We start from the raw sequence: 14,826 nt of genomic DNA on the forward strand, positions 1-14,826 counted from the left end.
TATATATATATATGTGTGTGTGTGTGTGTGTGTGTGTATATGTATATGTATATGTGTGTGTGTGATTAATATCTCCCCCCTCCCATCAGTCTTCAATGATTTCGCCCACTAAGGTAGGCGTATGGCAAAGAAGAGAAGTCGAAACGAAATTCTTCCGTTGGAGAAGTCTCTCGACTTTTGCAGGTGAGAGAGTTCGCTTAGCTTTGTACTTTTCCGTTCTATTTCAGGTTTTATCATGCCCATAAAAGGTCATAATGCTTGAAACATACGCAAGTATTTTATGACCTTCGTCTTGTCCCTCATAAAAACTGGGAAAGAGTTGACGCTTCCAATTCAGCTCTTTTATAAACCTAAGGCATCTCTCTTTCCACCTCGTCTTTCTTGTCCAGTGTTAACACTACAAGTAAGGGAAGGAGCTCGATTATCGGATAGTGGTCTAATATCGGATACCACTGTTTCTCGCCAACCAAGTGTTGCACTCTAGCGGAAGTAAGTGTAAAGAATAGGTTTTATTTCACCATAGCGTCAATCGTTGTGGGTGCTTCAATTACCCCAAAAAATATTGAAATTCCTAGTTGGGAGTTTTGCAGTCTCAATTTCGCCTGCATTTCTAACTGATAAGAGTGGTAAGAGTTTAGATTTAAAATGCACAATGTAAAGAGTGAAATGTCTACTTTAGGTTTTTCTTGGTTTAAGAGCTCTACGAAGCTTCGTTTGTGTGTCATGGCGTCGCATGTGGGAAGAGGCAGTGCCCTAATATTGGATACACAATGGTGCTACATATCGGATATCCGACATTTGAACAAATGTTTTTCATTCATTCCATGCTTCCATTGCTTGATTGTTAACTGAATTCTGGCAAAGTGTCAACTTCTGAGGTACAATAAAATCAAGCACACCCAAAACACACAAAAAACCATATTTTCTACTCTTTTGCTGTTCTCTCCCTGATCATATAGAACCTTAGACTTCACACATTCCATACATTCCATTGTACAATAAATATGTTTCTTTTTCTTTCTTCTAATGTATTATTTGATTCTCTCCAAACGTTATAATGTTATTTACCTATCCGATATTAGGACACATTTTTTGGATGTCAAATTTTCCACTTTTTCTTCTATTGGGGTCTACGAAAGATAAGAAATTTTTCAATAAAACAAACTTGGTACATTGTAGTAAAGGAACAAAGGCGCCTGCTGCAAAGAGCACCTGGAATTCAGTGGTTATTCAGATATCATGAACTTGCGGAAACAATGAGTAACCGATAGTCCAGCACTTTTCCGTTAAAACATTAATTCACCATCAGAGATACTACCAGTTTCCTCACGGATTTGCCTCTTCCTGAAGCCACGTGCAACTGCTGATGCGTTTCGGAAGCGAATAGTTTCCTTCTATCGCTATCAGTGGGTGAACACACCCCGTCTCCGCTCCAGTGGGCGAGCAGGATTATACAGTATTAGCACAGCTGTGGTATTAGCCAATTACGGACGTTGCATTTTTTGTGTCTATTGCAAGAAGCTGCTACTTCAAAAACAAGCACGTAAGCCTAAGTGTAATATTATGGCAACAAAAAACTGTAGTCGAGTGACGGCGCCAGGAGGAAAGGGGGGGGGGCGAGAAAATATTCTAGGGGAGCAGTTACAATACTTGCACACGGTGTATATTATTTATTCATGTATGGTGTTTTGTATTTGTGCTGGGTGGAAGTTAACTGCCTAAATGTAATTGTTGATTATGAATTAATCTCCATTATGAATCGTTTTAATGAACGCATTAGTTCCTTTCATTGTCCTCCTCCGTGACCGTGCGGTCTAAAGCGCTATGCTTTGGATTCCGACTGCGAGACGACATGAGTCCGCCTGGCTTCAGTCTCTGGGTTTTCGGCCTGTGTATAGGACCATCGTGAGGAAATTGGGGAGCTGCGAGTGAGTAGCGTAACCCAGTCTAGGAAATCTCCTATAACGGATGACCCCACGTCATCCCATTACCGGTTGAAGATCTCCACGCCTCTAGGTAGGATTGTGGGAGGGAGACTGGCAGTCGGGAGATAGGCCACGGCTTATGTTATGTTAGTTCCTTTTATTAGTTGGAACTGCCCTACGCTGTTTTGTTTCTAGTGGCCTATTTCAATATTGAGAGACAAATATAAAATAGTTTTGAAATTTATAATTTCATAATTGAGCGGTTCGGGAGTAAAACTTGAAAACCCAAAAAAGTATGAAACCAAGAAAACCGCAGGTGGAAGTTCGTCAATTACATTGTAGCTTATGATCCCGTGTGTTTCTGGCTAGGAACTGGCTGGGTGATAGTATGGAGAATACACTACTTAGAAAAGATGTATATCGCCTACTCTTAGAAGTGAAGACCCTTATTATTCGACATTTCATTAAGGCGAGTTGGGGAACGGACCGTCTGACTGGGGAAGGACGTCCTCCATGCCCCTCCTCTGACCACGGCGCTGTGCAGTACATCGTAGTAGGCCATAAGCAGCCTTAGTTTCCAAAGCCTAATACCACCACACACGGATGTAGAACTTTCGAAAAGGAATACAGTAGAAGGAAAATTCTTCCAGACTTACTCATTGCTAGATAAATAACCGCTTCTGCAATTGACATGGGAGGGGGAGGGGGAAACCCGTGTACCTCCTTATATGCGAGTATAAGCACTGGTTAGATTTAATACCGGAAAACAGGTTGAAGTCGTGTTATCACGTTTAAAAACTAGCGTCGTGTCTGCTTACAACTCCATGAACCACGATTGTACATAAAAATGAACAGACTATTGGGTCCATGAGCAAGGGTCCATTGAGTATATACAACAGGTAAAATTAAGCACAGTCTTTAAACATTGCTAAGAATGACGAAACATAGCACGGAACAGTGGCGGCGATTGGGTTCCAAAACCGGGGAGCAAGGTACCAAAACTGGGGGTGAGAAAGTATATATCCCTCTGTATATAAAGTTTAGTATAGTGCGGGATAAAAAAAAATTGGCGAAAAAAGGGGGGCACCTGCCCCCCTTCGCCGCCACTGGCACGGAAACATTCCCCTCAGCCCCCGAAGTCCTTGCAATAGAGTTCCAAGGTTTATCTAGCAATGGTGCTGATGCACAAACACACATCCTTTTTTGATATAATACAAGATTTGAACCTTGAATCGTCATCCACGGTCGTAGAACTTGCACGCGTATGTTGCAATCTGCACAAAATGAATATTCTGCTAACAGTTAACGCGTTACTATACGTACAACAGGATACACAGTTCGTTGCCAGAAGAAAACAGACATAATCTTTTTCTGTTTCAAGGTCACCGGATATCTACAAAACCTAGAACGTTTCGTAAACTACAGGATGGATATTTAAGATAACGTTCTAAGGAGTTTGCCTTTGCACTAGCGACTTCAGAACAAAGTGATCAGCTGAAAGACTTGCTAGTGTAGAAGATACACGGTTGTCGCTAGTTTCATTTTGTTTAACAGTCACTTGTGGCATTTTATGAAGAAAGTGTGCGGAACGTTAAGGTAAGATAGGCTGAGAACACGAGTAATTTTCCATAATTACGTTTTGCTCCTCATTTAGAAATAACGCAGTTGTCTTGTAATCAAGGTGTCCCGGGTTCGATCAAGGCCGTCTAATGGTTCATTCCCGGTGAAAAGTGACCGACTTTGTAATACGGTACAGACAGACTAGGTATGTTGCGTAGTGTTACGAATTCTTTCTTTCATGTAAACGCATCAATAACGATACGCAACATGTGTGTGACCGATGATAAATGCTATATCTAAAGAAAAAAGGTATGCCTTTTGTTGGCATATTGTTTCCACAGCATGCTATCGCTTTTCGAATCATATGTGTGGGGGAAAATCATGGGCGGAGTTTGAGCTTTTGCTTTAGGAGGGCCAGACTCTGGGAGAAGCATATGATATTATAAACTAGGGGATATTAAATAACTCTCAGGTATTGATTGATTGATTGTTTTGGTGTTTTAAGTCCACTTTATGCACAGTAACGCTAATTGGGACTGGACCTACAGTTTAAAGTAGGATCCAAACCACTTGTGCCTCCTTCGGGTATCGAAGCCCAACTCTCAGGTATTGAATATCCCCTAGTTTATAAGGGGTCCGGAGGCCTTCCCCCGGAAATAAAAAAAAAACAACTTAAAAAACTGCCTTTTAGGCCTTTTAGATTTTAAAATATTAAATTTCCTCGCTTAAGTAAACAAATATTAATTAGTATATTGGTTGTCAGTTTTAAAAGAAGCAAAACAGTACGATTATTGCATTTTGCATTTCATTAATGTTTTATTGATACAATACTCATATTACTTTAAAAATTTACGGTACAATAGTAAGCTTCAGAAATTTTAGAAAAAATAAATTGAAAAGTTCTTTGGATGCCTCAACAGTAAGTGTTGACTCAACACAAAGTCATTTTACATTTTTCTTTCTACAAACTGTACGCATCAATCAAATCATCTAAGACCTGCTATTGCGGTCTTACCGCACATACCATCATGCCAAACGTCAAGATTTGCGCTTTGGCTTCATAACAAAAATGTAGTAATAGAACTTAATCATGTGTTATTTCTTTAAGTCATTTTTAAGTTGGAGAGGCCAGCGGCCCCGCCCCTCCAGAACTCCGTCTATGGGGAAAATAAATGCCAGTAACAAACAATCACGAAGCTATCCAAGGGATTGCATACATTCAGGATAGAACACGCCATTGTTCGATGGGTCGTGGCATTGAAACGAGCGCTCGACTAGCAAACAGTTGTCGAGAAAAGTTGTTCGCATTGATGTCCTCTACAGAGAAAGTAGTTGGTGTTTTACATGACACTATGTGCATTTATGTTCAAGTAAATTACAAGTAGCAAGAAGTTGCTGTAAAATAAAATTCGATGTACAAAATATCTTAAATTATATTTGACTTAATTTCCTGTTTAGGATTAAACTTGTATTTAGAAAAAAACACTTAAAAGTACTTCGGGTACAATATAAACTTTTGAAACAAGAGAATTCTAGCAACTCTTCTGCTTTGAAGTGGATTCTCCTATTCATTACATTCATAAAGCCTAAGTCATTCTGTTAGTTAACTAGTAGTTAATTAAAAGAAACCTGACGTTTGGAAAAGAAAACGAGGTTCTTGTTGGGGGTTTGCTCAGTGGCGGTTATAATCCACCAGATCCTGCAGTGTGGGACCTTTTAACGTCCATAATGTAAAGAGCAAACAAAATTCCCGAAAACTAACATAAAACATTAATGACGCAGCAATCGAAGGAATCAATTACTCAAGTGTTTGTATTTGTGTATTTAGTGTCAAACAATGGTTCTTGACCCACAAATTAATAATACAATTCGAACAATGCACGCAATATTTTGAAACATGTTCTACATAACTACTACAATGTCTGTAGTGGCGTTAGAGTCCCTTTATAGCCAATAGGACCCGAGGTAGACTCCGAGATCCATGTTTTTGCGAAATTCAAAATATATTTACATTACGTAAAATGTAACATTATTATTATTATTTATTTTAGTCGATTTTTCTTGCATATCAATGGTGGTGTTGAATTCTCGCTAGATTATTTTGTGTACAAATCTACCGTACTGGAAACTAAAAGGAAAAATTATGAACCTCGATTAATATATGGTCTCGTTATTCATTTCTGCAGAGGGAGGGGGGACTGCTATCGCCGCCACTGCTTTTTCTGTTGTGCATTAACGTTATTCAGACATTAATATTATTGACTTGCAATCAAGATGCCCAGGATTTGATTTTCAGTGGCGGCACATTTCAATTTCAAATAGATCCAATAGCGATTAGGCTATTTGCGCTAAACTTTTCTTTGTAGTCTTTTGCAGCATGGAAAGGGTGTTAAGTATTTTATTTTGCTTGCTCGAATATCTTTTTGTTTGTTGGGATATAACAATGTCATCCCTTTTCATAATACTTAGTCATGGCTTTTTGGACACATGTGACCCTATGCCCCCAACTAAATCCGTCATGGGTAAGTTAGTATATTATGTTTATGCAGTTTTGTACAAAATGACTTATGGAATTGTGTAACGTTTTTACATTCCGTAAATGTGCACATTTAAATCGTTATGAGGCCCGTATTAAGATGGGGGTCTTCGGGGGCTACAGCCCCCGTCCTCCATCTGAAAATCGCCTTCGCCGTGGGGGAGATTTGAAAGGAACCACAAAATAAGATAAAAATGAGACCTTGGAAATGTAAAAATGTAAGTATCCATCTGACATGGCATAACTGAAATTGCACGTAGGTCTATATTTCACAACTGCAACTCTTGTAATAATCAAAGGTCAACTAGAGCGTCTACAGAATGCTTCACTTGACGTCACACTTCGCTTAGCAACAAAACATTTTGGCTCACTTACCCTGTCAAACTACTGGTTGGACGTGGAGTTTAAAGAGCGGGTGGAGAAAGTTTGGCAACAAAGCTCGTGCATGCATACCGACAAGATTTAAAACACGTGGGATCCAGTTGCCAAGGGAATAATTCAGTTTACTTTTTTCCATTCGCACAATGTGCAAAGATCATATTTCGAAATCAGATTTTTATTCCACTAAGATGATTTTGATGTCCATTGCATTGCCACTAGGCTGGCCGTTATTGAGATTGCAACATTGTAATTGAGGAACAAATGAGAGCAACATTACACATGGAACAGATATTTCTACATAAACATCCTTCAATCATTAAGAAATTATCATATTTTTAAGACAGATTTAAAAGTTACATAGAATTGAAGTACATAACACAAAAAATACACTTTTACAATCATTTTTGCTGAATAAAGAAAGAGCTAAAACCACTTTGTCTTGGTTTGATCTAAAAGCAGATACTTTTGGGTTTTCAATGCGGTACATTTAACTTTTTTCCTCTTGTGGTATACATTTTTACCTTTTACAAGTACGTAAACAGGTGGCTCAATATATTTTAAGCGTACTCGACATGAGTTCAACATTGCTCACTGATAATTATGTACACTTAAATTTTCAGGGCTGCCAACATGGACTACTCTAGGTTTCTAAACGATTTAACAAAGAGAAGGAAATGCTGTATGCTGAGAGAATTAGGTAAGTTTTTTTAGTACATATGTGCCAAAAATAACTCTTTGCTGAGTGTTGCACTAGTGTTTCTTTTTCTTTGTGATTCTATAGTTCTTGTGTGAAGAGACCAATTTAAAACGAACGATTATACACTAACACAAGTGGGGAAATGGAATATAATTTACCTATTCTGAAATTCTGAGTAGAGTACACCATTGAGATTAGACATTTGATCAGTGTTCCTTATCTATTTGGATTAAGCACCTACCGTCGTGAAATATCTTGTAATGACCAGTGTTGCAAATCATTTTACTTATTTTTACGTTGCTTTTGTGCCACTCTTGGCTAATGGCGACCAAAAAAAGTTGTTCATCTCAATGAGCTCTTCATGCTCTGAAAGTTTGTGCACTGTCGTATGGCGACACCCTGTGTAATGTGTGTAAATCATTGATATGCTAATTATATCGTTCGCAGATAAACTATATGCCACGGCTCTTCCTGGTACAATGAAGATGGCAGGAGGTTATCCAGACATCAACACATTCCCTTTCAAGTCGTTCTCGGTTACTCTGAAAGATGGCACCACCTTCGCGATTGACGGAGATCTGGTTGAACCAGCTGTACAATATCTTCCTAGTACAGGGTAAGTTTTTACTCAAGGAACAATATTAAACAGTTAAGTATTTACGAAAAAATATAGAGAATTGTTTATCAAATTGATTGGTATGAAATTAATATCAACGCTTTTTGTAAACAAAGATTACAAATATTTAAATGTAAGTGGAAAAAAATATTAAACAAGCTGTATTGTAACTGCAAACCAAGAATGCCGACATTGACACGTACAGTGGGATACATGAGTATTATACCGTGCAAATTGTCCATGACTATTTTCATTAATAATTCTCTTACATCCTATGTGCTTATAAGCGATGGATTTTTATGTATGCTGGTGCAGAAGTTGTCAACAGCCTATTTTGAGTTTTCTTTTAATTCTTGAAGTTCTTATTGGGTCAAATAAAGTGCACGAACATGGTGATGGACAATTTGAACGGTAATACTCACTGTATACCTAAAGACAAAAGATGCAGTGCGGGAATTAACAATCACCATTTTCATAGAATTAACATTCACCATAGATAGAGTACAGGATCTGCTTCGCATCAACAGAAACCCATTCCTTATAACAACACAGGATGCCCAATAAAAAAAGAATAAAAATATAGGACAGAAGCACTGGCGGTAATTGGGAGGGGGCAGTTATCTCCTCCACTTTTTGTCCCGACGAAATAAACTGTCCTTGCCCCGCCCCTCAGTTCTGGCACCCAATCGCCACTACTGACCAGAAGGTTAAACCAAATCAAGTTTCTGTCCTGTAGTATAGTGGCGTTTTCTCCATATTATCGTTTACTGTGTTTACTGCCGCTAAACAAACTTTTTCTTGTATTTTTATACGTTTAGCCTTAACATATGGGTAATTGCTCGTTACGTAAACTATTAAAAGAAGCTTGTAAACCAGAATTTATTTAAATTATTTACAGAACTTAAGGACTGGTTTATGTACGCTACTGATTGTTCTCCATCACACCCTTTTGACGATTGAGTTTCCTCCCATATTGTACAAGGGGAGGGCGAGGGAGCCGAAGCGAGTGGCAATTTAAAAGCACGCGGAAAGCGGGAGTCAGTCCCACCGCTGCAAACAGCGTTGGCAAGTGAAAACTGCTTGTTTCTGCTTTCTGCGCCGCGCTTGGTAGAGTCAGTGTTGCTACATTAAGGTAAATTTCCCTTGATGCAGGGAAATCTAGGTTCAATTTTAGGTCAAAAAGAACATTTTATGAAAAATATAAAAAATGTGAAAAATTTGAATTTTTTATATTATCTTTGCCGTTGGCTGTATATACAACAATGCTATTACTATTTGCGTTATTTTATATATATATATATATATATATATATATATATATATGTATATATATTTTTTTTCGTAAATTTAGGTATCCACCATTTCTCGCCCAGATGAAGGACATAATAATGAGGCTCCACAAGATTCCAAATGGCTGGCAGAATCATGAAACCGTCATAACTTTGGGTGGCCAGGACACGCTCAACAAGATATTTGAAATGACCCTCAGCGATGAATACCCTGTTCTGATCCACGAGCCTGTATACGCTTCAGCCAAAGACATGGTGAGCCTTTTTATTGCTGCAATCCTAGGGAATTTTCCGATTGCCGTCTCAAGAATGTGGTGAAAGAAACCAGCTCAAGTCACAATTAATTACACCATGCATGGGGAGTATGTAGTTTTTCCCTGTATATTCAATGCTTCAAATTCTACATTATACAAGTCCTTTTAACCTTGAGAAAGAACCTTTCCCTGCAACTTTAGATGTATGATATGACTTTTTTTTCATGTTTCTCGCCAAGATCCAATTATTGTTGGAAATCCGAATCTAACTGGATTTGCAGTCAGACGACTGGATTTCACGTTAAATAATAATAATTGAGGGGTTCAGACTACCACAAGTGGCGTAACTCCACTTTTAGTGCAGTTGGAGTTCCATGTATAACTTAGAACTGTGAAGTTACAGCATTTCAGTGCTAGCAGTAATTATCTCGTAAGTTTCAAATTCTTGCTCATAGAGGCACCACTATATTTGTGCCCCAACAGCTAAACATAGGACTAAGTAATCTAAATGTGTCTTCTTCTCAAAACTGTCTTGAATGGAGTTACGACACTTCTGTTCTCAACCCCTCAATTATGAAATAGATACATTTGCTTAAAAGTAATAACTACAAGCATAGACGCATGCAGGTTTTTTTCCAGGGAGCAGCAAGCAAGGTGGGGGAGGCACATTTTCCTTCATAATAATTTATTACCCTCAAAAAACAATGCTTCAGTTCAGAGGCGTCTCGTGAACGCATGCCTCAATTGTGGGAAAAGAATTATTACTTTCTTTCACTTCAGATCCAAGAAATGTAATATGAGCTTAGTTCAGCGCTCTTGTGGAAAATAAATACTTCTCCTATATGAAGAAATTAGAACGTAGAAATGCTCATGAAGTTCGTCGTAACAAGCTGTCCTTTTCCCCACAATTGACGCATGCACAGCATGCACCGCATGCGTTCACGAGACGCCTCTGCCACAGTTCCCCCTTTCCAAAAGTCCATAACTACAAAAGCTTACAAATATGCCTGAAATATTGCAATTTTTGTTGCTACTGTTTCCATAAAGAAATATTTATAATCAAATTTGCAAGTATTATTATGTAATAATACCAGTCAAAATTCTGAAACCTTTCCTCAGTGACGTTAATTACTTAGTAGAAGGTCATAGCCCCGATCTGGTACAGCTTCCTTTGTGACTGACCCATCAAAAAAATTAACAAATAATCCTTGTCGTGTACGTAGACAACGGGTGTTTAATATACACACACGACTTATTGATTTGCCTTAATTTACTTCGACACTTTTGGATAATCGCGAAGATGAGGATGAAAGGTGATATCATGAAATTGGTGAACAACTACAAACATATACGAGCCCCATTATCATCGATTGATTGGGTTTGGCTTTTCTGTCACTTTTGGCTAACGAAAACGAGAGCTCTTTTCAGTTCTTACGGCGTGCGCTCTAGAAGCTAGCAGGGGAAGTGGAGAGCGGGGAAACGACCTATCCAGCGCAACGAGACAGGCCGGTTAGAGAGAGAGACTGCAGCGTTGCCAGAGTAGGGGGAAAGGCGAGTTGAAATCGAAAGAACCATGAAATATAGACGTCCCATTGTTCGCGTAAGGCCTGAGAATGCGTATTAGCCCCATCTTGTGGTCAGTAGAATACCGATAAGTGTATGATATGAAGTGTATACGTTGTAGGAATTCTTTGCAACTGTACCGAATGGTAGCTAGCATTGTTCATTACAATCACTGCGTCTTTGATGTTCCTTTCGTCAAGCGTATCTAAAAACTGCAAACACCACTGAAAACTAATTTACATTCCTGTAGAAAACCAGTGTGACTGGAACCTACGTGACAAACAATAATGCGCCCACCTTTACCCACGGGCACTTTTAAACCCCCTGCACCCTCTTTATTTTGCCAGATTTTCGTTGGAGCGTAATTCTGATGTATGTACGTTTAGTTTCATATACCTAGTAAATAAAATACATATATAGGACAAAGGTTCCTTATTTCTGAGAAGATGCATTTCTCGCAAAAACGTTACTCTGGCTCTAACTATATCGGCTCTCTCCATCAGAAATCGTCTACCGTCGTTGTTCTTTTTGTACTTGAACCCCAGTATCCTCCACAATGACGAAACTTCCCACTGAAAGCTTATTAATGTATGCAAATCAAAGAAAACATGTTCAGTGTTGGATATTCACCCTTTACCTAATACCCGAGGATAATTCTTCTTATTATATCTTTATCGCAACCGTCGATTGCCTTTGTGATACTGTTCCTTTTGATTCGTTTGCGCGGTGATTCAAATGACATGGAACCCGACGCCTCAAGACTGTCTTTGCCTTCCCTAACAATACGCTGCACAGTTCGCGTACTCACTCCACAAGCTTCCGACACTCTCTGTTGCACTTTGTGCACACTTACGAAAGGACCACTGTTTTCTGCTTCCTTTTGAAAATATTCATGAACCCTACTGATTATTTTCCTGCCTTGGCTACGAACTACCTCGATCCTGTTCGCCATCGTACGATACTTACTGCGTTCATAAACACAAATCTCCAAATGGAACAACGAGAGTACAAATAAACGTCACATCACATGCCACATACACGTTTATCGAAGAAACAATGCAGTTAGGCAGTACACGACGCCACAACAAATACTCCCACGTATGTTATTCCTACATTCCGCTCATAACAAACAGGAATCAACACTGGGGCAAAACACCATCAGCAACGCTTTGAATTGGCAACACAGCAACGTGCAGAACGAAGTTAGCGCTGCAGCTTCCTCCCGCAACTGCGTAACTCTCGGCTCCACCGCTAGGTGGTCTGTTCTCTGGTTGGTCAGCGGCATGTTCCCCGCTCCCCACTTCCCCCGCCAGCTTCTAGAGTGCATGCCGTAAGAACTGAAAAGAGCTATAGTTATATGATGCAATTGATGGAAGGGACATTTACAAAGAAACAGCGGCGGCGCCAGGATTAATCATCTATGGGTGCTGAGGGGGTGCGGAAAGAAATTTAGTGGGTGCGACGTTGAAAATAAGAAAAACATTAGACACGCATGCAACCTTTCAAAAAACTGTGGGGGGGGGGGGGGGAGGACAGTTTACTTTCCCTTGGTAGATAAGATTTAGCATAGTGTGGGAGCAAAAATAGCAAAAACTGCTACCCTAATCGCTGCCACTGATTGACATAAATTACTGACTGAAATGAAATTGAAAGTAGCTGAAATTTTTGTTCCAGTGTGAGGAAGAATAAGTAGGCGGAAAATAAACAGTTTATCAACAATGCAATAAAGAACAAGAAAAGAAAACATAACTCACATTAAGTTATAGGCAATTATCGAAAACCACAAACAGACCACTTGAAGAAACAAAACAAGAAAAATTCATAACAACAATGCTGACGAGAGGGAAAAAACGGTCGCTGATTCATTGAGGCTGCCGTCAGTACAGAAAAGTATGTATATCGACATCTCTGTCAGTGCTTGTCTGTTGCATGCAATAATAACTGTCTTACTTCAGTATCTAACATTCGGAGGTCAATATGACGACATGACATAATATGACACTCTAAGGGTTAGTGCCCCCTGGCGCCGCCCCTGCAAAGAACATCCATCCCTAGGATAGAGTGCCTATGCTCTTATCATTCCACTCCAACTGACCATACCTTCTAAATTCACCAAACATATCACTGGAATCCACCACGCCAATGTCCACGCCCCTTCTTCACTGTCTGCATTGTGTGAAAAACTTTGCTTTCATTGTTACACGTGAATTCACTACTGTTGTTTGCGTGTAGTACAAATAGATGACAAACACAAACGTGGTGGAAATGTTTTAAAATATACTCTCCTTTCGTACTAGATGAGACCTTACAATCCAAAGTATTATCCAGTGCCTGAAGATGGCGATGGGATGAAGCCTGACATCTTACGAGAGGTTCTAGAATCTGCCTGGGAATCGTGCCATGGGGACTGGGATAAAATGCCCAAGGTAAGATATTGAGTACATATTCAGTCATTCTTTTGTCTCGCACCGTAGTCGTGCGTTTAAGGCAAGGCGTCATGCTTTTGGCTCCGGCTAAGGACGCGCTCAAGTCAGTGTTGCCACAATCTGAGGGCATAATCTGCAAGGAACAAAATTTCCCCTTTTCTCCCAATTTTTCCCTTCACATGAGAAAATAAATATAATAATAATAATAAGTAGTAGTAGTAGTAGTATTTTCGTTGGCCTATGTATAAAGCGTGAAAAGGTTAAAAAATTAATCACATGAACAAGATGCCTCACGCTCTCAACCTGGTCAGGTCCATTGCCCATTGTTCATCATTCATCCCGAAGATGTGACGTAAAATAAACAAAACAGAAATAAAGAAGGAACAGCAAAAAATGATGGATCCGAAATTGGAAACTAATATAACGTCTACTAACACTGAGTCTGAAATCTTCAAATTTCCCCGACATTTTGGTATTTTTAATCAAATTTCCCTTTTTCTTGTGGCTTAAACATAGGTCTAAATTTCCCTCGAAAAGGGAAATTTCCCTTCATGTGGCGACACTGGCTCAAGTTCGAGTCTCCTGGGCGGAAGCGTAACAACTTTTCTCCTGAGATTTCGGCCTGTATATTTAACCGGTGGCCACCCACCATCGTGAGGAAATTGGGGAGCCACGAATGAGTAGTTTAATCCGTTGGATGACCTCCAGTCTAGGTAAGGTGGGAGTGAGGCCAGCAGTCGGTAGATAGGCCCTGGCACTCACGGGCTGTTGCGCCACGGGGTATTAGTAATTCTTTTAGTTTTAAGAAGTAGAGGATTTTTTGTTGTGTCTTAAGGATATTATAGAATTTTATACAACCTCTATAATATTGAAGGGAAAAGTTATTGTGCCCAATTCTAAACTCTACAAAGCATTTTGCACAGGAATATGCATAAAATTAATTCCATCACACATGTTTTATTCCCTCAACAGTGGAAAGAATCCATAATTGTTCCTGTGTTTAAAAAAGGTGATAAAATGAACTGCAATAATTACCGTGGAATTTCTCTACTCTCAACAACATATAAAATATTATCTAACATTCTTTTAACAAGACTAACCCCATATGCTAATGAAATTATAGGTGATTATCAATGTGGATTTAAACGTAACAGATCAAATTTCTCACATCAGACAGACACTTGAAAAAAGTGGGAATATAATCAAAATGTCCATCAGCTATTCATTGATTTCAAAAAAGCATATGATTCGGTCAAAAGAGATAAATTATATAATATATTAGTCGAGTTTGGAATACCTAAGAAGCTTGTTAGTATGATAAAAATATGCACCAGTGAAACAGAAAGTAAAATTCGTGTGGGTATATGCCTGACAAATTTACAATTCATGATGGGTTAAAACAAGGAGATGCATTATCTCCATTGCTCTTTAATTTTGCCTTAGAATATGCTGTTAGGAAGGTAAAAGAAACTAAAGAAGGACTAAAATTAAATGGTGTGACTCAGTTGTTAGCATATGCAGATGCTGTAGACTTACTGGGGGATGATGTGAATACAATTAAGAATAATGCTAAAATATT

General features: G+C 39.0%; 1 protein-coding gene across 2 annotated transcripts in view; it reads left to right on the plus strand.

Moving 5' to 3' along the window:
* The first annotated feature begins 408 nt into the window (after positions 1 to 408).
* Positions 409 to 14,826, plus strand: part of LOC145994227 (kynurenine/alpha-aminoadipate aminotransferase, mitochondrial-like) — a 30,805-nt gene continuing 16,387 nt past the window's right edge. The window contains exons 1-5 of one of the 2 annotated variants that reach the window (XM_083130323.1): positions 409 to 489; positions 7,023 to 7,099; positions 7,547 to 7,715; positions 9,067 to 9,259; positions 13,119 to 13,247. In XM_083130323.1, coding sequence (XP_082986449.1) covers positions 7,033 to 7,099; positions 7,547 to 7,715; positions 9,067 to 9,259; positions 13,119 to 13,247 — 558 coding nt within the window. In that variant the 5' untranslated portion in view covers positions 409 to 489; positions 7,023 to 7,032. Of the gene's footprint in view, positions 490 to 3,362; positions 3,522 to 7,022; positions 7,100 to 7,546; positions 7,716 to 9,066; positions 9,260 to 13,118; positions 13,248 to 14,826 lie in introns of those variants that run through there. The other variant, XM_083130322.1, reaches the window with a different exon arrangement.

The sequence above is a fragment of the Lepisma saccharinum genome, chromosome 10 (assembly GCF_977018435.1).
Source record: "Lepisma saccharinum chromosome 10, izLepSacc3.1, whole genome shotgun sequence".
NCBI classification, from domain to species: Eukaryota; Metazoa; Arthropoda; class Insecta; order Zygentoma; family Lepismatidae; genus Lepisma; species Lepisma saccharinum.